Raw genomic sequence first — 27,618 nt, 5'->3', positions numbered from 1 at the left:
CTGCTCATTTTCTCAGTCAACCAAGAAGCATCCACACTCAGCAAAAACACATTTGTTGTTTGTTTCCCTTGGTCTTTAGATGTTACCCAACCGAAGACAAAGCCCCCAGATTGAGTAATGGGAGAGAAAGCTTAACACCCCCAAAGTCTTGCTACATCTGGACTCTGCATCCAGCTGCCAAGTTTCAAATGCATGTGCTATAAAATCACTGAGTCATGGAGTTTCTCTCTTTTCTCGCCCCCTCGATGTAATACTTCCCCTGAACGTGCGCACGCACACACACAGACACACACACACACACAGAGGCAGGTTGCTGATGGAAACACTAACAGACTCTCAGCTGTAACATCTGTTCAATGTGATCTCAGTTCCACCAGCTACATCAAAGCTGCCCCCCTGCAAGTTATGCAGCCGACATCACAAATGGGATTAAAATCATGTTTAATAGTCGGATATGACATAAACTATTTATACCTCTGGAGCCTGGTAGACTCCTGAAAATTCATCTCTTGTACATGCAGAGGAAAGGGGCAGAGAGAGGGACACAGGCAGCTCTGGGCCCTGAGTGGAGGCATAGAAGACACTGGCAAGGGTGGGAGCTTCCCAGGGATCTGTTCTCCTGGGTCCCAAGGATGCTGCAGAGACATGGGGAAGCTGCAGGAGACAGGCATCCACAGGAGGAGCTGGGAATGCAGCTCCGTGGTGGAGCGGGGTGTGGGAAGGGTCCTCCAACAGGTGTGTGCTCCACCTCCCTGCCCCCAAAGCCTCATCTTTTTATGAGGGACACCTAGGTGGGGGCCAGGCCTCCTGCAACTCTTCCCAAAGTTCTTTTTTGTTGTTGTTGTTGTTGCTTTTTTGGGCCACACCTGCAGCATGTGGAGGTTCCCAGGCTAGGGGTCCAATCGGAGCTATAGCTGCCAGCCACAGCCACAGCCACGCAGGATCTGAGATGCATCTGCGACCTACACCACAGCTCACGGCAACACCAGATCCTTAACGCACTGAGCAAGGCCAGGGAGCAGACTTTCATCCTAATGGATACTAGTCGGATTCATTTCGGCTCAGCCACTACAGGAGCTCCCTTTTTTTAAAAATTTTTTTTTCTTTTTTTTTCTTTGGTTTGTTTGTTTTAAGACTTTTATTTTTCCATTATAGTTGACTTACAGTGTTCTGTCAATTTCTACTGTACAGCAAAGTGACCCAGCCACATATATATATATATATATATATATATATATATATATATATACACACATACATACATACATACACATTCTTTTTCTCACATTATCCTCCATCATGTTCCATCAGAAGTGACTAGATGTCATTGCTTCTCCAAATTCTGTGGCAGGTTTCTAGGGTCTCTTGAACTGGCCTGGAAGCTGGCCCTCACCTGGGTGGGTGGGCACCAAGGCGATGGGCAGCAGCTGAAGAGAGGCTGTGGGGTCCTGTGGGCATGGCTCTCCTGGAGGTGGGGAGAGAGCTCTCGTGGCTCCTCCTGGCCAAGAATCTTTGGGACCACTGGAGTCACTCATTGAAAACCAAGACTGAGGAGTTTCCGACCTGGCTCAGTGGTTAACAAACCCAACCGGTATCTGTGAGGACACAGGTTCAATCCCTGGCACTGCTCGGTGGGTTAAGGATCCAGCATTGCCATGAGCTGTGGTGTAAGTCGCAGATGTGGCTTGGATCTCATGTTGCTGTGGCTATGGCATAGGCCAGCGGCTGCAGCTCCAATTCAACCCCTAGTCTGGGACCCTTCATATGCCTCAGGTACAGCCCTAAAAAAGGCAAAAAAAAAAAAGAAAGAAAGAAAGAAAGAAAACCAAGACTGAGATTGCTGAAGAACCCATCACTTCCCTGGTAATTAATTCTCCAGGAAAAGGCAAGCAAGCTGGCTGTACCAGAAGCAGATGCTGCCAGGATCAATGTCCCCAGGCAGAACTAGGGGAGAACGTGGGAAGAACAGGCCCCTGCGCCTGCCTTATCTGCCCATGTCTCAACAAGCTATCTGCAGGTGCCAGCGCCACCTCTGGGGTCATTTCCCAGGCCAAGACCCCAGGGCCCAGCCCTGGGCAGTGAGGTGCAGCCCAGCTTGAACACCACAGGGTACCAGGAGGCCAAGTGACCATGATCCCAACTCCAGGGTGGGCGAGGCTCGGTCTGCAGCTGGGCAGCTGTGCAGATGATGCTCTGAGGGGCTCGGGAAACCCATGTCATCTCTATCATCTCAATCAGATGCTGGGCCAGGCAGCTGGGGTGTTGTGGCCCCCATGGTGCCCTGCATATGCACCCAGAGGAGTCAGCATCTTTCTCAATGGCCTCTGAACCCCTAGAAAGTCCCCCTACCCTTCCAGCACTTTGCTGTGCTTATTGGTGAGGACGGGCCAGAAAATGTGGTCCAGGGGTCTGGCGAGGATGCAGGGACCCAGCTGCCCTCTTCACTCAGCCTAGAGCTGAACTCCAGCCTGACCTCTAGGCGCCGACCAGGCAGAAGGACAGGCACTGGCCATTGTCCCCCCCTGTCCTTCACCCACCCGGGAACACGGCTGCCTAGTGTGCTGAGACCTGGGCACCTGATGCGCAGCTTCTAGAGAAGGTCCTGAGCCAGCTTCCCCTGAGTCGGGAGGGCCAGGCCGCCTCGGGGCCACTCTCTGGGTGATTCCCCACCTCAGTCTCCCTGCTCTAGATCCTCTCCCTCTATTTCCCTCTCTGAGTCTCTCCGTGTCTGTTTCTTTCTTTAGTCTATTCCTCATTATTTTGTTGGGTCTTTCTCCCCAGCCCTGTCTCCCTCTGTTTGGTCTCCCTCTGTCTTTTTTCTTTGCTTTTTTAGGGCAGCACCCGCAGCATATGGAGGTTCCCAGGCTAGGGGTCAAATTGGAGCTATAGCTGCCAGCCTACACCACAGCCACTGCAATGCAGGATCCCTAACCCACTGAGGGAGGCCAGGGATCAAACCCACATCCTCATGGATACTAGTCGGGTTCATTACCGCTGAGCCACAGTGGGAACTCCTCCCTCGGTCTTTGTGCTTTTAGTCTGAAATCTTTGACTATGCGTCTCTGCATGTCCATCAGCCTCTCTCTGTACCCCTCTCCGTCTCTGCTGTCTGTTTCTCTGTGTTTCTGCCTCTTCTTCTTATTCTGCCTCTGTTCTACTCACCCTCTCTCTCCCTCTCTGCTGCCCCCATCCCTTTGGCACAGATCTCCATGCATCTCTGTGTCCCTGCTTCTCGTCTCCTGTCTCTCCCTCTCTCTGACTTCCTGTCTCCTCCACCTCCTACCATTTAGCACTTCAGAGCTGGGCTTCTCATCATGCTGAGTGAAAGAGACGAGCCCAGCCTGGGGAGCTGAGGGCTGGGTGACACCAGTCAGGACTCAGCAGAGATGATTAGGCTGATGAAAGGCTGTAAATGCACCAGATGCACCAGAACTTTTACATGAAACAGACATTTCAAAGACAGAACGCTTGTATTTAAATGGGGCTTAGTGTCCACGTCCCCCTCACGCCCCCACACCCTCTCTTCCCACCTCGCCTTTCTGAACTGTTTTGTTCTTCCTAAAGCTGGAAGGTGGGCAGCTCCGGGGCCCAGATAGCAGGGCCTCGAGTTTACAGCAGGAGCCCTGACCCCACCCCCAGGACTGCCTGAATGGGGCATGTCCAGCCCCCTGCTGAGGCCCCCAACTTTCAGGGGACTACCAGGGGAGTGGCTGCTCTGAGGGTCCCGGGCAGTCACCCCGGAGACTCGTTCCCCCCAGCCGTGCACACATCCCCCCACTCTGCAAGGTCTTCTCTTCTGTCTGCAGACCCCCCGCTTGTCAACCTGTCGGTGGAGCCACAGCCGGTGCTGGAGGACAACGTCGTCACGTTTCACTGCTCTGCAAAGGCCAACCCCGCTGTCACACAGTACAGGTAAGAGCCCCTGTGAGTCACGGCCTGGCCCCCGGACCCCTCCCACCCCAGACTGTCACGTGAGTGTGCTCTGTGGTCCTGGGCGTCCAGCGCAGGGCTTGGTTCACTGTTAGCGTCCAGAACCTTCCCGGCACAGCGCCCACCCCTGGGCAGGCAGATTCTCCTTTCCTTCATTAACGTGCACTCCCTTCCTCTGAGGCAGAAGATACCATTCCTTCGGTTTGCGTGGCTTATTTATCCCCTATTTCTGTAAAGAACAAAAAAGGCTCTAGGGAAAAAAAAAAAAAGTTAAAAGGACTAGGAGAACCAGTATGATCAGCATCTGGATTCTAGTCCTGTGTTCACCAGCTGCTCACCTGGCGGGGTAGGATTTCCAGGACAACCAGCCCTGACCGACAGGTTCCCCGGCTCATTCACACCCAAGGCCCCTGTGCAGCTCTTGCTCACAGCACTGATAGACCATCACTGTATTTACACGCTTGTCTTTCCCTGTGGACCGAACTTAAAGGCAGGAGCTGCAGTTTAGCCTCTCATGGCTGTGAGCATGGAGCAAGTGTGTGGCAGGCACTAGGTGCACCAGAACATGGGCTTGCCCACTCCATCAACACACAGAGCTGCCCCTCTGGGCACCATCCTGCCCAGGCACCACCATCACACAAGATTTTCAGGGACCGAGGCGCTCAAAGGGCAGACTCAGACCCTTACTTCCCTGAGGGGCCCTGTGCCACCTGCCATGGCCCTCACTCTGCCTGGCCCTTCCCCTCAGCCCACTGTCGCCTCCACCATCGAGATGGGTTTATTAAACCACAGCATCAGCCAGTGCCAAGGATGATAATAGTCCCAGACTAGGAAACGTGGGCGGATGGGAGTGGAGGCCAGGGACGACAAGACACAGGGCAGCCCAGAGGGCAGAACGCGAGGAAATGGGCCAGAGAGGCAGACAGAGAATCAGGTTGGACATAAGACAGTGCTCCCTGCTGTGCAGATAATTATACCTCGTTGGACCCAGAAACCCAAGAAAGGCATCGTCTTTATCCTCGAGGATATTTTTAAATAGGATGAAAAACCCATCTGTCCTGTCGATTTAACCATTCACCAGGCTAAAAGCCAGAGAAAGATCAGGTGACTTCCAGGCTGCTCCGAAGGTCCAGAGGACAGGTCTGGTTTAGCAGGGTGACGAAGTGACAAAGAGGCAGAAAGAAACACCCAAAGAGCCTCTCTTTCTCTGGGCTTCCATCCTGCACCTGCGAAGCCCAGACTCTGGCGGCAGGTCGGCTTCTCCCTGCCGTCTGCTCTCTGCTTCCAATCCCTAAACTCACCATGTGGCCAGAAAAGATCTCTCATGCCAGTTTCCCTGGGCTGCCCTTCTCTCCCACTGACCCCCCAAGCAGACACCCCCTCATTCACCCTCCATCGTGACAATGATAAGGTGTTAATCTACGTATGGAGAGATCATCAAAAGGCAAATGTGGCAAAATGTTAACAACTGGGGAATCTAGGTTAAAGGGAACGTGGCATTCCCATTGGACCATTCTTGTGACTTTCCTATAACTACCAAGTTTCCAAACTAAAGAGTTAAGAAGCCAACAAGCAAGCACAGGACACACAGGTCTCCCCAGGCTCTGGGGACCCTGTGGTTTCCCTCCACCCGCCTCCTTCCCTGCAGCTCAGAGTCCCCGTCAGCCCCTCACACACAGAGGAGGAACCAGGAGCCGGGGCCCCTGCAGATGCGTACTTGTTCTAACTTGTCAGTGTCCCTGCTGGCTTTCTAATTCGCAAAGACCCCACAAATGCTTTGGAGCAGATCAGGCCTCCTCCAGGACTCCAGAGGCTTTGGGGGAGTCCTGGCCTCTAGGAAAATGTGGGCGAGCTGGGGTGACCCGGGGAGGAAGGGGTTGGAGGCACTGTGGCCAGAGCCCATCCCCACCAGCTCAGACCCTTGGCCTCAGGGAGGGCTCAGCCCACAGGCAGATGGTCCTTCTAGAGGTAGTGTTGGGATCCAAGAGGAGACGCCTTAACCACATCTCATCACCTGAGTCCACCGATTTCTCCCAACTGACTTCGACAAGACTACAGGGATCTCTGAATGTCCATTGGTGTTGATTGCTTCCTCCCCGTTCTGCATAAAAGCCATGATCCTGGAAATTAGAGGCATGCCTTTCTGTACCCCAGTACCCAGCCAGAGGCCCCAGGTGGGCATGGAAGCCCATCCAGCTGACCCAGCAGTCACTTTGGTGGCCCCACTGGACCAGGAGCCCGGGGCGAGCAGAACAGGCCCCACGCACACCTGAGTGCATCTTCACCTGCCTCTCTGCTCCCCTCTGAAGCCCTCAGGGGCCCCTGTCCCCCATCTGGCAGGGAACAGGGCAGGGCCTGCCTCCCAGTATGAAGGGTGGGCTACTGTGGACAGCCTGTGGGCTGCGACATGCCAGCCTCCCGATTCTGAGATATAAATAATTAATCCTCTTACATTTGCTCAGGCCAAATTAGACATTGATTGGGAAAGGTTTAATCTGCCTCCTGTTCTGAGGGGCTGGGAGAGGCGGTGACAGCAGCAGTGGTAGCCGGGGGGTAGATGGGCAGTAGGAGGGGGAGGGGATAGGAGGAGAGAAGAGGAGGAGGAACGGAAGCTGCAAAACAGAAGAGAAAGATGGGAGAGAGGGCTGGGAAGGAGTGGGACTTGCTCCCTGGCTCACCCTGGATCTTGTGGCCAGCTGCTTCAGGGAGTGGTTTGAGCTTCTAGAAGGGATCCCCGTAAGGGACTTTTTTGATGAGGGAGGGGAAGAAAGATGGGGAGAAAAAGACTGGCTGTGTGAGACGTGAGCAGGGGATTCATGGGGTGTCCCCCAACGGCTCAGCCCCCTAGCTGGCCTCCTGTTACCCTGGGAGAAGACATTCACAATTCCCCCCTTCTCCCTCCACCTCTAAGCTGGGCACGGGCCTGGGGAGCTGAGAGCAGCCACTGCTCCGTGGGCCGCACTCAGGAAGTCTCCTCTCCCATGGCCACTCGGCCTCTTCTTATGTCTCCCTTCTTTGGCTTTGAGAGGGGTGGCGGGCCTAGCAAGAGGACACCCATGTGACCTGAGGTGCTGGGTTCCAGGCCTGAGGGAGCCCCAGCAGTGCTAGGTTCCTCGGAGCCCCACTGGTGGAGCGTTCACCCTTCTTAGGGGCCCCAGATGAGTGGGGAGAAAGCCTTCTGTTCTCCAGGGACCCCCAGTAATGGAAGAGGACCGCCCATCCGGGCCCGCTCGCTGAGGCCAAGATCACCCCAGCCCCAGCCTCTGGGGCTCTGGACAGACACGAGCAGTGGCCCAGGCAGGCAAGAGGAGCTCGTCCAGCCTCCTCCCAGCCCAGCCAGCTGCCTGGTACCCACCCCGCAGTGTCCCACCTCCTGAGCCCTCACTGCAGCAGGGTGGACGGAGGAGGGCAGGGACCCTGATCCCCAGCTGTGTATCTGGTCCCGAACTCATCCGCCTCGGGCAGAAGTTGTGCCTGACTATTAAGTCTGGCCATTAAATTAAAGTTGGTGATTGAAACAATTCATGAATAACTCATAATGGTTTGTTGGGAAGCTCCTTCAGCTCTGGGGGAGCGATGGTTTGCTCTGTTGTTAAACTATAATTGTTATTATTAATCGTCTTCTTAATAACCACCCAATATTAATTCACAATAATAATGGCATGGGGCAGCCTTGTGTTCTGTGGGAGGCCGTCTCTCGGCAGGATAGGCGGGCTGAGCAGAAGCAGGTGGCAGACGGGCAGGAGGTGGGCCTCTGCGGCACCAGGAAAGGCTCTGAGAAGGAAGCCTCAGGGAGCCATGGTCTGGGGGTGACAATTGTAGGGCCAAGGAACCTCCCCAGCTCTGCTAGAGATGTGCACCCCAAAAGAGGCCTCAACTGCAGTAGGAAGAGCCTGGTGGGAAGTTGTGTGATTTTTAACAAGTTGTATCCACAATAGGATTAAACCAGGGGAGGCTGTGAACTCGGCCCCCCCCCCGACATCTGTAAGGAAAGCCCCAGCCTCACACATGCAGGCACTGCACCCCTGGGGTGCATGGACCACAGACAATAGGCTGCCTGGCCACCAGCCCAATGCAGGGATCACCGCCCCAGGGCCAGGCCTAGGACACTAATTGATTGGCCCATGAAAGAAGTCAGCTCAGCTGTCTGCCCACAGCTGACCCCCCCACCCCCAACCCCAGCCTCCAGAAAACCAGCTGATGGAGCCAGGGTGGGAGATGGAGGCTGGGCAGGAGAAAGAGCCTGGGAGGGAGGCTGAAAGGGGCTTTCAGGGAGAGCAGGCAGGATGAGAAGACCCCCCCAACCCCGCGCCCCGGGGGACAAGAGGCAGGACTGGGGAGCTGAGAGAGCTGGCCAAGTGGGAGAGAGTCAGGACCACTGTTGACCCCTGTCCATCAGCTTCTCACCTTATCTGGAAATCAAGCTTCCTGAGTCCTGTGTGTGCACACGCATGGGTGCATGTGTGTGCAGGAGTTGGAGTGTGGATGGGCACACACCATTAGACCTTGGCCTCTTCAGTCACAGACTTGGCCTCCTTCCTTTCCAATGTGGTTGAGGACAGGGCCCCCACGAGAGCTCAGGACAGGACGGCCAAGCTGTCTGGGAGCTGACAGGTGGACCATCCATCTCCCCACCCACTGAAAAGTCAACCCACCTCCCTCCAGAAGAACCCGCTCATCAAATCCCGCTGACCGTCTGGTGACCCATGGACCAGAGCCCACCGCCTCCACCACCGACCCCTCCCCTAGCTCAAGAAGTAGCCCCTCTGTGGAGCCTTCCCCGACGGGACCCCTGTGCAGGGAGCTGCCACATCGCCCCTCGCCAGGCCCAGTTTTCCTTTGGGATGGACGCAGCCCACGACCAGAGAGAAGTCCGTGGGTGGGAGGGACGCCCTTGCCGCTGATGGTCCACACCAGCCCAGGGCCTGTGTTGCAGGTGGGCCAAGCGGGGCCAGATCATCAAGGAGGCGTCCGGCGAGGTGTACCGGACCACCGTGGACTACACGTACTTCTCAGAGCCCGTCTCCTGCGAGGTGACCAACGCCCTGGGCAGCACCAACATCAGCCGCACGGTGGACGTCTACTGTGAGTGCGCTGCTGTCCAGGGGCCTCCCCAGGGCGAGCGGGCTCTGAGCGGGAGCCACCATCGTGGGCTCATGGCCTACGACACAAGATGCCTCACAAAGCCCTAATGCCATGCGTGTCACTGAAAACATCCCTGGGAGCTGTTTCAAGTTTATCCTGACCCTCCTCATCCCCCCGGGAGGCTGGAATTCTTATTCCCACTGCCCAGTTGAAGGGACGGAGGCCTGAGGTCTCACAGTGAGTAAGTGGCAGGAGGAGAACTGAGACGGGGTCTGCCTCCCATCATGGGCTCTTGGACAGGTCCACTCCTCCCCCTGCGGCAGCCTGGCAGGGCCCCATGGCAAGCCAGCCCACCACTGACGGCCACTGCCTGTGTTCGTTGGGTAGCAGACAGCCGTTGGCTGTGTTCACTTGTTATCAAATGGCCGCTGGCTGCCGTCCACTGCCCTTAACAGATTCCGAAACGCTTCTACAGACTTTATACCTGCTCCCCCTCGCCCCCGACGGCCTCAAGAGCAAGCGCTGTGATGCCCCTTTTGCACCAAGGGACTAACCTGGGTCCCCTGGCCCTGATGTCCCCCTTCTGTTCCCTGAAAGCCGCTATCTGCCCACCCTTCACCACACCTGAAACCCCACTCTGGGGACCCAGGCTCAATCAGCAGGAGGCACCGATCAGGGCTGGCACAGGGGGACCTCCACTAACTTAGCAGGGGCGTGGGAAACCAGAAGCCACCTACTCGGGTGGGTTGAAGAGGTGGGACTGGGATAGAGGATAATTTGAGGGGTGAAGGGGAACCCCTCGCAGGAGGCCTGGCCTCCCCCATTCCTTATCTCAGCCCCATGGTGGCCCCGGGAGGGCCCAGGAAGCTGAGCCAGGTGCATGGAGAACTTGGCTCCAGATCACCAAACCAAGGCCTGCAGGAGGTGGGCAATTGACCTAAAGGCAGATGCACAGAGTCTAAGACCCAGGGTTTCTGGGATAAAAGAAAGGCTTTGCCGCCCACACACTGGGCCTTTGGAGGGCTTCCTGGGACCAGGACAGAGGGAGGGGGATGGGAGAACCCTGGTGGCATCTCCAGGCACAGATGGGACCAGAGCACCTTTATCTGTGGCTGGTGCTCCCTACACACGTGATACGTCCGAGGGAGGCCACGGTGGCGAGAGGGGCCTCCTGCTTAATTCCCAGTCCCACTCCCAGACCCAGGCCCAGGCAGGCAGAGGACTGATGTGGGAGGAGGCTGCCGTGGATGGCAGGAAGGGATGGGGGAAGGGAGTCGGTAGCAAGGAGGGTCCCCAGAGCCCTATTTCCTCCTCCCTCCCCTCCAGTCGGGCCCAGGATGACCACAGAGCCCCAATCGCTGCTCGTGGATCTGGGCTCTGATGCTGTCTTCAGCTGTGCCTGGACAGGCAACCCATCCCTGACCATCGTCTGGATGAAGCGGGGCTCCGGCGTGGTAAGTCTGCAGCTCAGACTCTGGACAGCCCTGGCAAGGGTAGGGGGACCTCAGGTCAGGAGGAAACTGCCTCCCAGGGCCCCTCTCCTTCTTGGGTTGGGGGTGTCAGCCTCCATTGTAAACTGAAGGAAGAAAGGCCCCAGAAAGAGGAGAGGGAACCCCAAGTACCGCATGTACAGCCCTCAGCCCTAAACACATCGAGTCAGGGCAGTTTTGTCCTACTGTGAACCTCAGAAGAAAAGTAGGCAAGGGAGTTCACATCGTGCGCAGTGGAAATGAACCCAACTAGCATCCGTGAGGACTGGGGTTCCATCCCTGGCCTCACTGAGTGGGTTAAGGATCTGGTGTTGCCATGAGCTGTGGTGTAGGTTGCAGACGCGGCTCAGATCTGGTGTTGCTGTGGCTGTGGCGTAGGCTGGCAGCTGTAGCTCTGACTCAACCCCTACCCTGGGAACTTCCATATGCCATGGGTGCGGCCCTAAGAGACAAAAAGACCAAAAAAAAAAAAAAAGAAGAAAAGCAGATGATCCCCAAGACACTGGGGGTGACAAGTCACTTCGCCCCAATAGTCATAACCCTTCAACTTTGGGGAGCTTTGCTCTCTTCCCATGTTCCTCTTTATACCACGCTAACCTCTGAGCCTCACTGCCCCATTATGGGGATAAGGACGGAGCATCAGAGAGGATAGTTAACACCCAAACCAACACAAGTGAGGATTCCAACTGGGAGCAGCTAAAGCTCGTTTCCTCCTCATCACCCCAAACCTCATCCCCAAGGGACACAGCAAATGACTCCGGAAAGACAGGTCCGCGACCTTCAAAGAAGCTCCATCATAGGACAGCCTCACCCATGACCAGCCTGATACAGGCTGGTTGGCAGCCCCCCTGAATGAGAAAGTCTGGGGGTCCCAGCCAGGGAGACCCCCTCCTCCACCCAAAGGCACCCCTCCCCTGAACAGCCACCCCTCAGCACAGCCATGGGACAGAGCATCTCCACCTACACGGGGTCCCCTGTGCTGTAGGCTCCCCCCCCCCCGACAGCGCACCGGGCACCCTGTGCAATAAAACATTCTGCCCCCCGCCCCAGCCCTGGTTGTCACTGAGATGCTGGAGACCCTGCCTGCCTCTCAGCTGTTCTGAGACAGAAAACTGGCCCTACTCCTGGTGCCTGACCCTCCCTGCCTCTCCCAGGTCCTGAGCAATGAGAAGACTTTGACTCTCAAAACCGTCCGCCAAGAGGACGCGGGGAAGTATGTGTGCCGAGCCGTGGTGCCCCGCGTGGGGGCTGGGGAGCGAGAAGTGACCCTGACTGTCAATGGTAAGACCCCACTTACCAAGGGGGGGAGTGGGAAGGGGCCCAGAGTGTCCCAGGCATTGTCCCCAAAGGGCCGACGTTGGTTCTGGGCCCTGTGGGTCTATAGCGATCACACCCACATCTTCAAGTCTGTGTCGGAATCCAGCCTGAGGGGAGGCAGAGCCTGGGTGGTTTTCTGGTCACCCCCCCCCCACCCTCTGTGCTCCTTCTAAGGGGTCTCAGCCTAAAAGCGATGGCTGATGAGCTTTGTCCTGGCCAGGAAAAAAAGGGTCAGAGGATCACTGGGCAGCAGCCATAGATCCCATAACCACCCTTTGACCTTGGCCTTGGCTCTGGTGGGAATTTTAGGGGACATCTCTGCAATTCCTGGTCTGTCATTTCCCAGTGCATTAGAGATGCTTGGCCAGGAAGACCTGCCACCATCCCCATGAGACCAAGTTCGGGAGTCTCTTGAAGGCAGGGAATGTGACTTATTATATATAATAAGATCATTCCTGCAGGAGGGTGTTTCCATCTCTCTTCAAGAACACAGTGTGAGTCACCTGATAACTGTCCCTTGAGACACTCAGGGGACACGGCCTGGATGATGGGATGCAGGTCACAGAGAGGCTGGGACCTAGCTCAGGTGAGACTCCAGAAGGCTGTGGCACCAGGATGGAAATTCGATGTCCCTGCCAAGACGTGTGCCTGGGCCACCCTGGCCACCAACGCTGCTGGCCTGAGAGGGTGAGAAGGCTAAGGCATCTCCCTCTGTATTTCAAACGTCCCCCTCCTCTGGGTGTTCAGCTTCCTTGCAGGCCCCCTGCTCCCACGTAGCCTATCTCCAGTCGAGCCCAGAGCCCCTGAGCCCCAGCAGGAACCGAGGCACAGACCCGTGTCTGCAGGGGCTCTGCATCCCCGCCTAGACCAAGGCCCTAGTAAGTGGCTCCGCAGAGATCCGGAAATCAGCCCAGGTGGTTTCATCTTGACCCAAAAAGCTGCCCACTAACAGCCTCATCTAGTCTCCCCTTTGCTAGAGACTGAAATCCTCTTGGTCCTTCCTCAGCCACCCCCCCCTCTGCTGTCCCCATTACCAGCCCCCTCCCTCTCTTTCCTTCCTCCCCCTTCCCCAAGAGCCCTGGCAGCCCCAGAGGGAGGATGATTCTACCTGGACCCCAGAGCCATCTGTCCTCAGCAGAACCCTGACTCGGGAGCCTTCCTGCCTTCCCTCTGTGTCCCCAGGATGCCACCAATAAATTGGCACTGCAGGGCTAAAAATAACAGCATCTGATCGCGCCTCCGTATATCCATGGCAACACAGGCTGCAGCCTTTTCCTGCCGCTCCAGTGTCTGACACTCGCTCAGGCGCCAGGCCCTGGTGAAATCAGCTGCTCCCCCAGTGCCCTCTCTGGAAGAGCTCTGGGAGTCGCGCTGGCCCGTGACTGCAGCCAGCTCCGGTCTGATGGCCCTGTGACCAGCCAGGCTGGGGACCCTCAGACTCACACGTGGCCCCCAGGGTTCCCAAGCTGAAGCTTAAACGAGCATCCTGGTTTCTAGGAGAAACACTATGAATAAAGGAGGGACCAACATTCCCTTTGTCACTTTAGACTTTCAAGCCTCTCCCAACAGAGATTCAAAGTGATTTCTTGAGGAGGGAACATACACCTCAGAGGAATATTCCTCTTGGGTGGGTCCCCCCTAGCTGGGGCCCCAGTGTCTCTCCGGGGTTTAATCTACACCCTCCAGCCTCCATCTTTGCAACCCCCTCCTCTGCCTCCAATCCTTTGGGCCCAAGCTCCCCTAGGCTGCCAGGAAGAAAAACACCCCAGAGATTGGAGTAAAGCAAGAAGGCCATTTGCTTGTTTCTGCTGAGGGAGGGTCATCGCGCCCCGAGGCAGGGGGATGGATTAAGTGGCCCACAGAGAGGAGCCTGCCAGCCCTAAACTGGCGTGGACTTGGGAAGGGACCTGCCTGTACCTGCCTCTGGAGAACACAGGGAGGGATGGCGAAACCCTTTGAGCAGGGCCTGGACTAGGCTGAGGGGTTCGACCAAATGAATGGATCCAGAATGAGATGGGGTTCTCATCAAGATGCCTCCCAATCAAGGGGGCCAGGGAGGGGGGAGGACTGCTGGCCATCACCCTTTGGGGAATAAACTGGCACAGATCTCAACTGATTTCCTTCAAATCTGGGATCTGCAGGAAGAGGAAGATGGACCATAGTACTATACACTCTGACTCTCCCAACCCCGATCTACCCTTACCCAGATTTCTGCCTGCTTTTGAGAAGCCCTTAAATGTGTATGCATTTGCCAGCTCACTTTTAGAACAGCAGAGAACAGCTCCATCCCCACCCCCTCCAGGGAAATCCTAGCTCCTAGGATGTGAAGGAGAAAAGGTTTTACAGTCTCATCACTTTCAGCCCAGGAGCAAACAAAGCACCATCCAAGTTCCTAAAACCTCAAGCCTTCCTGCCTTTTGGCCAAAGCCTTCATGGAGCTAAAGTATCTGAGAGAGGAACTCCAAAAGCCCCCTGAGGGTGGAAGCCCTTATCAAGAGGGTCCCCCACAGCGGGCCTCACCCAGATCCAAGCCATTTCCCAGCCTGGACTCTATAGGAATCACCTGAGTGCCTCCCAGTACCTTTCTCCCCTTGGCTGAGAGCTACTCATAGAAATGCAAATCTGTTTTAATTAAGGTGGCTAATAAACAGCAATTATGTTTGCAGCAATTTTTGTTTTGTTCCCAGCATAAACTGCCTGTCCTCCAGGTCCCTTGCTTTAGCTCTCTTTCTTTTTTTTATGCCATCCAAGCCCCAGACTTTACCCCAGGATTTGGGAAGGGCGCACAAGGGTCTCCACCCCTACACCCCTTGTTTCAGCCATCCAGCTCAGCCAGGAACCAGTGGCTCCTCCATCCCCCTTACTCTCAGATGGGCATCATGCAGGAGAGACTTGGGTTAGATAGCAGGCAGAACTGGACAGGATGCACTGCTGGATTCCTGCAGGACCCTCCAGGCCGTCAGATGCAGTAAATGAGCTAGGTGTCCCCAGAGACAACCATAAATGTGACCCATATAAGACACTCAGGCCTGGACTGGGTAAGATAATGTCAGGGTTAGCGATGGAGTCATGATCCCACCTGGGCTGTCCAGGTATGTATGTGGAGGCAGGCAAGGTGATGAATGAAGGGATCTCCTGAGACGCATGTGAGATGAAGGCTACGAACGTGCCCAGCCCGATCCTTCTATGCAGGGTGATTCCCTGCCTGGTGGAGGAACATCTTTTATTTCTCTTCCTGCCAGGGTTGCCTGTCCTGCCAGTCCACCTGTTTGTTAGGCAAGCGCGCCCTCTGCTGGATATATCCAGAAAGTGCTTGAAATTAAACAGTTGGCCAAGGTGGAGGTGAAATTAGAGGAGGTGACATTACATTCCTTCCTCCCTGACACCTCCCCCACTCCCTTCTCAGGTTTATGCCTCCGTCATAAAGCTTTCCCAACCAACCAGGTAGTTATTCTCTCTCCTCTGAAGTCAGTTAGCACTTTGCCTGTGTGGCTCCCTGATGCTAACCTCACCACCTTCTATTGGAGATATTTATGTTTCTGGGTGTCCTGACTGAAATGCCCTCACTCACGATCCCTGGAAAGGTTTATAACCGAAAGCCTCATTTATCTCAGCCCCCTGCCTCGCCCATTACCTTGCTTATACAGGCTGAATGACTGAATGCATGTATAAACTTCTAAACTTGCCAAGAGGGGCCCAGCCAGGGGCCTGCCCTTCCCGAATCCCTGATGTGATGGTGTCTCCCCAACAGGACCCCCCATCATCTCCAGCACCCAGACCCAGCATGCCCTCCATGGGGAGAAGGGCCAGATCAAGTGCTTCATCCGGAGCACACCACCACCCGACCGCATCGTGAGTGCTCGGCAGGGGATGGGGGGGTGAGGGGCACAGCCGGCACACTGGGCAGCCTGGCAGGTCATCTCTGGCCAAAGCCACTCAACCTCCAGGCTGGTCGGTCTCGCCTCTGCACTGCAAGTGGGAAAATTATTCCCCTCTCTTGGAAAAGCATCATGAAGGCGAAAATCACGAGCAGTCTTCCTTCTGGGGACAGGCTGTGCTCCTCGCCTGCAGGTGTTTTGTGTGTGTGTGTCTTTTTTTAGGGCCTCACGCATGGCATAAGGAGGTTCCCAGGCTAGGGGTAGAATTGGAGCTGTAGCTGCTGGCCTACAGCACAGCCACAGCAACATGGGATCTGAGCCGCATCTGCAACATACACCACGGCTCAGAGCAACACCAGATCCTTAACCCACTGAGCGAGGCCAGGGATCTCACCTGTGTCCTCATGGATATTAGTCGAGTTCCCTACTGCTGAGCTACAACGGGAACTCCCTGCAGGTGTGTTTAACTCTAGCCACTCAGCTGTGCCCCAACAGGATGGGTTCCAATCAAATTCTGTATCCTGGGGGCAGAAAGGCAAATGAGGGCAGCAGAAGGACAAGATAAACAATTTCTTCCTTTTCCTGAGTTCAAGGCCAGCCATTAGTGAAATCTCAAACAGGGCTCAGTTTATCATTGTCAAACCCCTTTTTGCACCTCTCAGAGTCCTCTGCTTTGACGTCCATGGGGAACTGCCCCATTTATCAAGTTTTCCCTCTAAAAGCATCACTCTCTTCTCTTCCTTCCTCAAAACCCTTATCCCCGCAACTCAGGCAACCTGAACAGCTCACACCTAGCCCTCTCGGGTGTTTGCATTTGTAAAGCAAGGATCTTCCCCCAAGTTCAGCTGAAACTGGTGGAAGCTGGGACATGAAAACAGAGGGGCAAGCATCTCCCAGCACTATCAGGGGGTAAATGTTGTTAGCAAGCCCCAGGGCCCAGGCAGTCCTCCTGGAAGAATGCCCCAGTGGTCAAGTTCATAGGGCAGCTTCACCTTTCTCCAGTGCAGCAGCACCAGGGAGGGCATGGGGGGCATATGCTCAACAACTAAGGTGTCACCCTGGAAGTCAAGATGTTGTTATTCACAAGACTGTGTTACACACCGCCTCAGGCATTCCGTTCACTCACCGTCTGAGTCACACAAAAATGGCAAGAATTCATGCGCTTCCCCTCCCTGCTCCCTTCACTCTTCAGCTTTTTTAATTATAAGTATAATACGTGCCCGTAATGGACTATCCCATTCACTCCTGAGCATAGTCAACAGTCTTCCTCTCATAGCGATGGAGCTCCAGGCCAGTGGTTCTCAGCCAGGGCAGTTCTGCTGCCAGGGAATATTTGGTGATGCCTGGAGGCATTGTAAGATGCAGTTAAACATCCCACAGAGCCCAGGACAGCCCCCACAACCAGAGCAGCATCAGTGCCCAGCGGGGAAGTAACTCCAGCTCACCTGCCCCCTCCCCTCCACCTTCCCACCAGCACTCACTGCATTCCACTTTCACAATAGCAACTGAGGAGGGGGTGTACACGTTGAGGAGCTTACAGTCCCATGAAACAGCTCTGAGAAAAATTAAACCATCACCCTGGTAAACCAAGATAGATTAACATCCTAGCAAGTGCAACTCTCAGAGTGTGTACACACAGACAAACAAAGTAACAAAATCAGACTCAGTCAGCCTGGGGCGGGTCTTCACCACCACCTGTCAGGGGTGCCAGCTGCCAGAAGGGCTCCCATCGCTGCCCCAGAGTCCCCTGCTTGCCTGGAAAATGCTCCAGGTCAGAGCCACATCAGGCCCCCTTGTCGATGGAAATAGCCTTTGAGGTGGCCCAACCTCTGTGCCTATGGGTGTGGTCGTGCAGGGGGGCAGGGGGTACCTGGATGGGATGTGTGTTTGTGTGTGCCGTGCTGTGTGCACACGTGTTGTGAGTGTGGCAGTGAGAGGGATGGGAGCAGGGCAAGGTCTGCCCTGAGGCAGGGAGGCGGTACAGGGGTCCCGACGGGGTGGGCTCTGGTGGGGTGTCCTAATCCTGCACACCCGGACAGGCCTGGTCCTGGAAGGAGAATGTGCTGGAGTCGGGGACGTCAGGGCGCTACACAGTGGAGACAGTCAGCACCGAGGAGGGTGTCATCTCCACGCTGACCATCAGCAACATCGTGCGAGCGGACTTCCAGACCATCTACAACTGCACCGCCTGGAACAGCTTCGGCTCCGACACGGAGATTATCCGGCTCAAAGAGCAAGGTGGGGCTACCACAACCGCCAGGGATGCAGACCATGGCCTCTCCTGGCCAAAGGCCGGGCGCCAGGCAAGGCCCTCCAGGGTCCTGAGGGGACAGAGCGTGCCTACGTGTACAGGGGTGGGGGAATGCTTCCTCACCTGCCATGAAGCCTCCGGCGGTTAAGAGCAGCCGCCCTTGGCCAGACCAGGAAGCTGCTCGGGTGGTGGTGCCTCAGGCAACCACAGAGGAAGCCCAGCTAATGGCCAGGATGAGTCACCCCACGTTCCCCAGGGCCCTTCGGGGGTATCCCACGGGGTGCATGCACCAGAATGTGTGTCTTGGGGAACCTGGCCCAGCCCTTTAGGACAAGTCAGTTCAGTTGCCCCAAACCCAAGGGTGCCCATGCTAAGCACAGGGCTGTCCAATCCCTGCCCGGTGTGTGTGTTGGGGGGCGGTGGAGATGCTGTTTCCCCGGGACACAGGAGATGCATGGACCCCTGTGCTCCGAGGGAGATGCCAGCCAGAAGGGCAGCACTGGACAAAAGGGCTCAGAGCTGCTGGGCTATTGCGGTGGGGGGAGTGGAGGGGGAGGCTAGGGGGCAGGGAGGCTCACCCCTCTGTGACTCCATGTGAGACTGCCCAGTGCCTGGAAAGGAAGATGCTGAGGACTAGTCTCTGCTCCAAGGTCTCAGCCTTAGAAAAGCACAGCGGCACGGTTCGACAGATATCCATCCGCACGCTGGGTCCTGAGACAGGATGCAGATGAAGCCCCTTTGCCAGTGAGGGTTAGTCCAGGGCAGACAGGACGGTCCAGGGGGCCTTGGCCCTGGCAGTCTCTGACTCCCTCCAAGATGAAGGCCCACCCACAGGCCGACAGGCCCTGGAAGAGATTCTGGGCCAAGCAGATGGTCTCAACTGGGCCCCTGGGGCCTCAGTGCTACCCTGGGGGGTCACCCATGGCTACCCAACACCTCTTCCCTGATAGGTGCTGCTTTGCATAATGCTTTGCACATAATTTGCATATCATCCACACATCATCCCAACCCTCACGGCCCCCTGTTGCTTACCCTCCGTGTCTTCCCCTCAGCTCCCCCACTCCTCTGCCCTCCCCTTAGTGTTCTCACCCCAGCCTCCACCTCTCTCTCTGGTCCCACCCCTCTGGATGGAGTCCCCAAGTCAGCCTGAACGAACTCCACGTTCAGTTCGGCTAGCCTGGATCTGAGGGGTGTCCCGGACTCGCGATGCAGGAGAGGGTCCCCAACATCAGACCCTCCAGGTGGCCGACCCCCAAGTCCCACCCCGCCCCGGCCAGCCAGGCCCTGGCTGTGGACGCTTGCTTTATTTCCAAACAGGTTCGGAAATGAAGTCGGGAGCCGGGCTGGAAGCAGGTACGAAGGAGACATGAGAACTCCCTGGGATGGGGGAAGGGACCGCTGGGCTAGTGGGGGAGGGAGCCCGCAGTGGGGGGAGGGAGGCCGGTGCAGGCCACTAACTTCTCTGCCCTCCCCCCATCTTGAGGGTGTAGCGCAGTCAGAGCAGCAGGGAGAGGGTCCCCAGGCAGCGTGGGTCTAGGGACCCCAGAGACCTGTCTCCTCTGTCGCTGCCCAGGACACCAGCTCTTGCTCCTCCCCCTCTTCCCTCCCACCCCTTCCCTTCTGAAGTCCTGGCTCCGCCCCCGTGGAGTCAGCTCGCCCGCCTGACTCCTCCGGCCTCTCGACATCACCACCGCTTGGCCATCGCTTCCGGGGACACCAGGGCCCCCCCAGCCCTGCTGTGGCCTGCATAATCCATGCTAACCCCACGCTTTCCGCTGGCTGGCTCCTTCCCCACTCCTGTGTTCCTCACAGAATTGTCATCTCGCTACCAGGCTGAGGCCACTGGGCAGGCACCCGGTAGCCGAGGGGACACCGGGCTGCCTGGTTGAGTTGTTCTTAGGACTCCGCAGGAGACGACCGCCCCCACCGTCCAGGCAGAAACCCAGAACAGAGAATCAGGACATGGCAAGCCAGACCCCACAGGGTTGACAAAGGCCGTGCGGAAGGTGTGGCGTCCTTTGCCCTAGTTCTCGCACCCCACTGGCCCAGAAGGTGCTAGGGGTGGTCAGTTCTGTCAGCAAGCTCTGGATGGGCCCCACAGGCAGACGGCTCCTTTAAGAGCACCACCAGTTCCTGCCCGGGAAGCTCCCAGAGGCCACACTGTATCAACTCCTGCTGCATTCTCCCTGCCACCTCTCAGGGCCCCTCCTGGCACTGAGCTGGTATTGCTCTCTCTCTGCATCTCTCCTGCGTCTGTACACTCATCTGAGCTCCCTGACACCTTCCTTGATGGCTGAGATGCCTCGTGCCCAGCCTACCTCCTCAGATGGAAGGAAGGCTGAGCCAAAGTGCGGCCCCTCCATCCAGTCCCTCTCCAAGAACATCTAAGGGGAGCTCTGTCCTGAGAGGGGCAGCCTGCACAGGTGACCCAGGCAGGGAGGGAACACACACAGGTAGGCTGCGGAGGGAATGGCACCCTTGGGTCCCCCACCCCCACCGGACCCTCTTCCCCTGCCCCCATCCATCCACTCAGGACAGTTCTCCAGATAAGACGGCACCCCCACCCCCACCCCAGCTGTTAACCACTTGAGGAAATGTGGCCTCACAGAACACGGGAGTCAGAGAGCACTTTAGATACCGGTTACCTGGTTCTCTGGTTTCACAAGTAAGGCACTGAGGCCCGGAGATGTCAAGGAACTTTCCACTTGTCATCCTTTGGCTCTGAGCTCAGCAGAGACAAGACCCGAGTTTTTCTAAGGAGACTGCCTAGGCGATTAGGAGAAACTAAATCCAACCCAAATTAATAAAATTTAGGAGCTCCCGTTGTAGCTCAGTGGGTTAAGAATCCAGCTAGTATCCATGAGGGTGCGGGTTCGATCCCTGGCCTTGCTCAGTATGGGTTAAGGATCCTGCATTGCCGTGAACTACAGCATAGGTCGCAGATGTGACTCCAATTGGACCCCTAGCCGGAACTTCCATATGCCACGGGCGCGGCCCTAAAAAACCCAAAAATAAAATCAAAAAATGAAAAATTTTTAATTTAAAAATTTTTTTAATTAAAAGAATAAAATCAGTGAATGCCCAAAGCAGTTTTCCTTTTGTAATAACATTAAAACCTGGAGAGAGGAGTGCCCAGGTGGCCTAGCAGTTAAGGACTTGGCATGGTCACTGCTGTGGCACGGGTTTGATCCCTGGACCCGGAACTTCACATGCTGCAGGAGTGGCCAAAAAAAAAAAAAAAAAAAAAAAAAAACCCTGGAGACAGAATCATCTCACTGTCAGAGCAAGCTCACAGGGCTGGCTGAGGTCAAGGCCATTGTCTCATTCCTAACAATTGAGATCAGCCCAAAGGCCTCCCATTTTCAGTCCCTGAGTGTTTGCCACACCCACCTCCTCCCCATCACATCCCCTGCCACTTCTACCCAGGTCTCAGCCACCAGTAGGCAGGTGCTGAATGGGCCAGTGTGCAAGTTCCAGGCTGGAAGGAAGTCCCAGCGTGGTGGTCAACCTGCCAACCATTGGGCACCCGCTCCTTCTGGGAGAGGAACCCACCCCCCTTCCCAGCAGCATCTCCAGGGGCTAGTCTGTGGGATTCTTCCTCTCTTTAAAGAAAAGAGCAGGGAGTTCCCGTTGTGGCTCAGTGGTTAGCGAATCTGACTAGGAACCATGAGGTTGTGGGTTTGATCCCTGGCCTCGCTCAGTGGGTTAAGGATCCGGCGTTGCCGTGAGCTGTCGAAGACTCGGCTCAGATCCCAAGTTACTGTGACTCTGGCGTAGGCCAGCGGCTACAGCTCTGATTAGACCCCTAGCCTGGGAACCTCCATATGCAGCGGGTACAGCCCTAGAAAATACAAAAAGACAAAGAAAAGAAAAAGAAAGAAAAAAGAAAAGAGCAGTGAAACATGAAAGGCTAACCTCCAGCCCAAGACAGATACCTGGAGTCCCCAGTCATCCACACTGGGAATACGGGGTCAGGGAGGAAGTTGAGTCTCTAAAAGGGACTTTCCTCTCCTGGCATCTGTGGGGTCCTCCTTCCCACATAGAAGCCAGAGCAAAGGCTCAGATGAGCCTAGATGCCAGGCTTGGTGCCAGCCCCTTGGAGGCAGGTGCTATAATCATCCCATTCGACAGAAAAGGAAAGAGAGGTAAAGTACGGTGCTCAGAAGGGGTGGCATCTGGGCCCTACAGAGGAGGTGAGATTTGGAGAATGTCATATGATACAGGATTGTGGGGGAGGGAGGAACCTGGATTTGAGCTGGCTCTACTGCAGCTGTGTATCCTTCACCAAGTCACTTGACTTCTCTGGACCTCAGGATTTCCATCTACAAATGGGAAGCATGGACGCCGGGAGCCCTAAGCATTTCCTGCCCCTGCATTCTCTAATCGTTCTGTTCCCCCAGGGATTACTCAGGGCCCCACATCATGTGCTCCGGCTCCCTCTGCAGCCGCAGAAGGGTCAGGACTGTCTGGAAGAGCGCCCACCCCACCCCAACAGCAGCCTCCCCACCCCCATCTCTACTTGCCTAGAATCTCAGCAGGGAATAAAGGTTTTCCTCTCTCTGTGCTGGGAGCCAGGACTCCTGCCCAGAGAACTGACCTAGGAGAGACAGGAGCATGGCTGGGCCTCTCTCCTTAGAGAGGTGGGGGTAGCCAGGATCCTGCCCTCTGGCCGCTAAGACTGGCCTCTGGCGGCCACCACCTGTGATGCCCAGACCCTGAGGGGAAGCGGCCTCAGACCTGAAAACCCTCCAAAAGCTGTCTGTCCACGTTCACTCTCTCTGCGCTTGGGGAAGAGAAGGAAAAAGCAAACCGAACAAACAGAGGCAATGATTATAGTCATTTTCCCAAAAGCCTGGGCTTCTGACTCTGCAGCCACTGCACCACGGGATGCTCCTGATTTAATACCACAGAGAGCTCGATTGCACCCAGGCTTGCCTCTCATCTCCCGCATTCCCCACCCCTCCTTGTGTCTGCTTGCCTGCCTGCCCCCCACTCCCCACTGCTACCCATCTTTCCCGGTTCTGCCCACCCCCTCCTTCATCCCCTGTCCTGCCCGGGCTGACCACAGTTGGATCCTGTCTGGTCCTGCCCGGGCCCTGTGGCCTTTCCCAGAAGCACCCACGCGCAGTGGTCTGGCCCCAGCTTGGCAAGGGCTGCGCCCGCGGGACTGGGTGAGATCCCAGGGTGTGGGGAGGAGAGGGGGGCATCCCAGCTCCCTCATCCATGTGCCTGCTTCTCTTCCACAGAGTCCGTGCCGATGGCCGTCATCATTGGGGTGGCCGTAGGAGCTGGCGTGGCCTTCCTCGTCCTTCTGGCAACTATTGTGGCCTTCTGCTGTGCCCGCTCCCAGAGAAGTACGGGAGGGAGAGCCGGGAGCTCAGGGAGGGGGACAGAGAAAAAGGCCAGGCTTAGACTGCCCCGGAGAGCAAGTAAGCTGGAGTGCAATGAGCAGGGGCCCTACCAGCGCTGTCAGCTGCTGGGGCAGGGATGGGGTCTTATGTGCCTTTTTACGTGAGGTGCTTTGCGTGGCATCTGCTATATAGGGGGTGCTCGACTGATGTTGAGCTGGACGAAAGTGAACTTCACCCTGCAGGGCTGTCAGCTAGAACCTTGGATTGAAAACACACAGCATTGGGAACTGTATTGAGATCAGGGAGGGGGGTGGGGGTGGGGGTGGGGGGGTGATCTTTGCCCTCCAGGATCTGCTAGTCTAACCAGAAAAGCAGGTCACCCACATATGAGAAAGAAAATAGGGATTCAAGGAACTGCTTTGCACAGACTTTTATTTTATTTTATTTTGTCGTTGTTGTTGCTATTTCTTGGGCCGCTCCCGTGGCATATGGAGGTTCCCAGGCTAGGGGTCGAATCGGAGCTGTAGCCACCGGCCTACGCCAGAGCCACAGCAACACGGGATCTGAGCCGCGTCTGCAACCTATACCACAGCTCACGGCAACGCCGGATCGTTAACCCACTGAGCAAGGGCAGGGATCGAACCCGCAACCTCATGGTTCCTAGTCGGATTCGTTAACCACTGCGCCACGAAGGGAACTCCTGCACAGATTTTTAGAAGTCTTTAGTCATTAGCAATAAAATGCCGGTATTTGTGGGCTCTTGAACCATGTGTGCCAGGAGATTTCACCCTGGGCGTAGCTCTGAAGTTTTGTGTGATAGACACGTGGAAGGGTGAATGGGACGGTGGGGACAGTGAGAACAATATAGACACAGTCTTCTGGCTCTGCCTCTTCTACCCCATGTCCCGTGGGAGGCAAGCCCAAGACTCCACCTGGCTCTAACCATCTCTGAGCATAAGGTACAAAATGAATAATCAAAGTAAGCCTGTGCCCTCCCTCCCTTGGCAGCCTTCATGTACTGGAAGAACGCTGCCTGTGTCCTCCCCTCCAAGCTAAGCAGCCTGACTCTCGAGGGCCCCCAGTGATGTGGTCCCAGGCCCTCCCTCACCACCTGCTCAGTGGACACCATAAGGGGAGGGTGTTGTAGCAAGAATCTTCTAACAGAGCTCCCCAGGTATAAATCGGCTTCCTCCCCTGGAAGCCGCAAGCTCTCCATCACTGAAGCATTGAGAGCATCACAGAAGCTGGACCACCACATGCCAGGACATTTCTGCTTTGGGCAGGAGGTTGACCGTGGGATCTCGAGGTCCTTTCTAACCATCAGATGTGTGATTCTCTGAACAGGGAGGTGAGAGCTTGATAGAGTAGGTCAGGGAAGATTTCTAGAAAGAGGTGAGAATTTAGTAGGATGACGAGGTGGATGGATGAATGAGGATGACTGCCAAGCCTCGGGAGCAGCCGTGAAAGGCTAAGGGGCAAGCAAACAGGAGCCAACAGAGGCAGAGCTCTGAGGCCCCAACAGCCCACAGCACCCAGACCGGTGTTTTGTTACTGGGGGGGGCCTTGAAACTGCTGAGCTCAAGGGCTGGAGGGTAAACTTGAGGGGAGGGGGGAACTGAACACTTAGGTCCGAATGCCTGAGATAACAACTGAATCTGTTGTCTACACTTTCCTATTTTATGTCCAGATCTCAAAGGCGTTGTGTCAGCCAAGAATGATATCCGGGTGGAGATTGTCCACAAGGAGCCTGCCTCTGGCCGGGAGGCTGAGGAACACCCCACCATCAAGCAGCTGATGGTGAGAATGCCACCTTGTCCCCACACCCCCCCGCCACTTCTGTGCCCTGAAGGTCCCAGAACCAGAGGCCTCCTGATGCTCTAGACGGTCCTGAGAAGCAAAGCATCAGTCAAGACGTGCTTCTCCCCCAGAACAGGCCAGGCACCTACAGGCAGACCCAGGAGACCCTGCAAGTTCAGTTCCAGACCCACAATAAAGCGATTCACATAATTTTGGGGGGTTTCCCACTATATCCAAAAGTTATGTTTATACTGTTCTGTAGTCTATTAAGTGAGCAATAGCATTATGCCTTCAAAAACGTACACACCTTAATTAAAAAATTCTTTATTGCTAAAAAATGCTAACCATCACCTGAGCCTTCGGCGAGTCGAAGCAGTAGCGTCAAAGATCACCAATCACAGATGACCATAACAAATACGATAATAATGGAAAACCGTTTGAAATATCGTGAGAATGACCAAAATGTGCACAACGTGAGCAAATGCTTTTGGAAAAATGGTGCCAATTGACTTGCTCCATGTAGGGTTGCCACAAATCTTGGATTTATAAAAAATGAAATATTTGCAAAGCGCAATAAAACAAAGTTTGCTTGTATTCTGAGCCAGCAGAGATTTATGGTGCGTCTACTATATTGCGCTTGGGGTTCCAGGAGACTTGAAGCATCTAAGATGCAGACCCAGCTTTCAAAGACCCCAACTCTTCTGTAGGGAGAGGAGATGTGCATAAATTGCCACAGTGTGTTGTGATACAACATACAACCCTACACACACTTATTATCACTGTTCGGTACATGCCCCGCTCCCCCCACTCCCCCAAAAGTCTGCAAACAAGCATAGGTTCCTCCTGGGAACTGGATTACCTACCAGCAGCACACTCATAACTTCTCCAGCCAGCCCAGGGCCACTCTCCCTCCTCCTGATCCCCACTGATGGACCAGAACCCATCCATCTGTCCAAACAGAATCCTGGAAAACCCTGCTAGAAAACTGGTGCCTACCGTATCACGGTTGTAGGATGCTGGAGTAACGGCAGTGAGCACGGGGGTCAAGGGCAGGGGCCTCTCTGTGTCTCAGTCTCCTCATCTAGGAAATGGGGTGAAGGTCATGGTACTCGGAGCCAGGGTGAGGGTTCAGTAACCCCCTGAAGAGCCTGGAGCCCTTGGGACCCAATGAGGGCTCAAGGAAGAGTGGCTTATTTGCATTGCTGTGAAGTCACCTGTGTCCTTAAGTGTCTCCGCTAGATGGTGAGCCTTACTCATGCCTGTGGCCCCAAAGCCTTATACGGTCCCTATTAGATGCTCAGCAATGTTTAAATCAATGAAACTTTCTCTGCTGCCTTTTTTCCATCCAAATGATTTTCAGGTCCTATCCATTCCACTTCTGACCCTTTTCAAATTGGTGCCCCTGCCTTGGTGCCCACTGTCAGTCCTCAGTACAGGCCTTGCCATGGTTCCCCTGGTCCATGACAACATCCTCCTAAGTGGTCCCACGTTCTAGTCTTTTACCACTTTCCTCTCCACCCTGCAGAGTCCCACAAAAGGTCTTTCGAAAATGCAAATCTGATCCTGTTACCGTCCTACTTAAAAGCCCTCGGTGGCTCCAGATCTACTGGACATTCCCACTGCCAAGCATGTCATCAGGCCCTTCTCAGGAGGCGGCCCCTGGCCATCCCAGCTCCATGTTCCTGTCAAGAGCATCTGGCCCTCAACACCCCAAAGAATTTACAATCCTTAGCCTCAATCTTCTATGCCTCGGAGGCTTTGCGCTGCTGGTCCCTCTGCCTGTTGCTTCTGTCTGTTGAATTTCACATTCTCCTAGGAGAGTCAGCTGGAATGTCACCTCCTCCAGAATTTTCCAGGCTTGTCCCCCGACGCTGGCAGAGCTACGTGCTTTCTGCTCTCCCCAGACACTCCGCATGTTCCTCCTCATGGTTCATTGCTCTAATTGCATGTCAGCCTCCCCACTTATCCCGGAGATCCTCAAGGGCAAAGGTCTCCAAAGGTCTACTTCTCCCAGGCCTGACACAGCAGAAAGCTCAGTCTTACAAGGGAGGGGACCACAGCCCAGACCTGAGCAGGAACAGACATCTCCGTAGATGAGCTTAATCAAGTCTGATGTGGAAGCACCCACACCTGCCCTTCATCCCCAAGGGACCTGCCCATCTCCCCCCTCCCCCCGGAGGGGGATGTTCTGACTGCCTCAGACTGTTTCCATGCCACTCCCCAGCCCAGGCCCTCAGAAAAGTGGGAGTCACTCAGGGTGTTCCCAACATGGTACAGTGGGTTAAGAATCTGACTGCAATGGCTCAAGTCCCTGTGGAGTCTTGGGTTCGATCCCAAGCCCCTCCATTGGGTTAAAGGATCCGGCATTGCTGCAGCTGCAGCTCAGATTCAATCTCTGGCCTGGGGAACTTCCGTGTGCCACAGGTGCAGCCGTAATAAATAAATACATTTTAAAGAGGGGGTGCAGGTCACTCAGTGGTCAGTTAAGAGTGGAAGATAACCCCAGCAGAGGAACCCAC

At 55.5% G+C, this 27,618-nt stretch overlaps 1 protein-coding gene across 2 annotated transcripts in view; it reads left to right on the top strand.

Annotated features, from left to right (window-relative positions):
* The window catches only part of KIRREL3 (kirre like nephrin family adhesion molecule 3), a 575,068-nt gene that overhangs the window by 543,845 nt on the left and 3,605 nt on the right, over positions 1-27,618 (top strand). The window contains exons 8-16 of one of the 2 annotated variants that reach the window (XM_047754083.1): positions 3,807-3,912; positions 8,867-9,015; positions 10,342-10,469; positions 11,660-11,786; positions 15,574-15,674; positions 17,740-17,938; positions 19,269-19,304; positions 23,198-23,305; positions 24,990-25,099. In XM_047754083.1, the coding sequence (XP_047610039.1) occupies positions 3,807-3,912; positions 8,867-9,015; positions 10,342-10,469; positions 11,660-11,786; positions 15,574-15,674; positions 17,740-17,938; positions 19,269-19,304; positions 23,198-23,305; positions 24,990-25,099 (1,064 nt within the window). The remainder of the gene's footprint in view (positions 1-3,806; positions 3,913-8,866; positions 9,016-10,341; positions 10,470-11,659; positions 11,787-15,573; positions 15,675-17,739; positions 17,939-19,268; positions 19,305-23,197; positions 23,306-24,989; positions 25,100-27,618) is intronic. The other variant, XM_047754084.1, reaches the window with a different exon arrangement.

The sequence above is a fragment of the Phacochoerus africanus genome, chromosome 11 (assembly GCF_016906955.1).
Source record: "Phacochoerus africanus isolate WHEZ1 chromosome 11, ROS_Pafr_v1, whole genome shotgun sequence".
NCBI classification, from domain to species: Eukaryota; Metazoa; Chordata; class Mammalia; order Artiodactyla; family Suidae; genus Phacochoerus; species Phacochoerus africanus.
The sequence above is the reverse complement of the archived record's forward strand: the minus strand, read 5'-3'. Positions and strand labels throughout refer to the sequence as shown.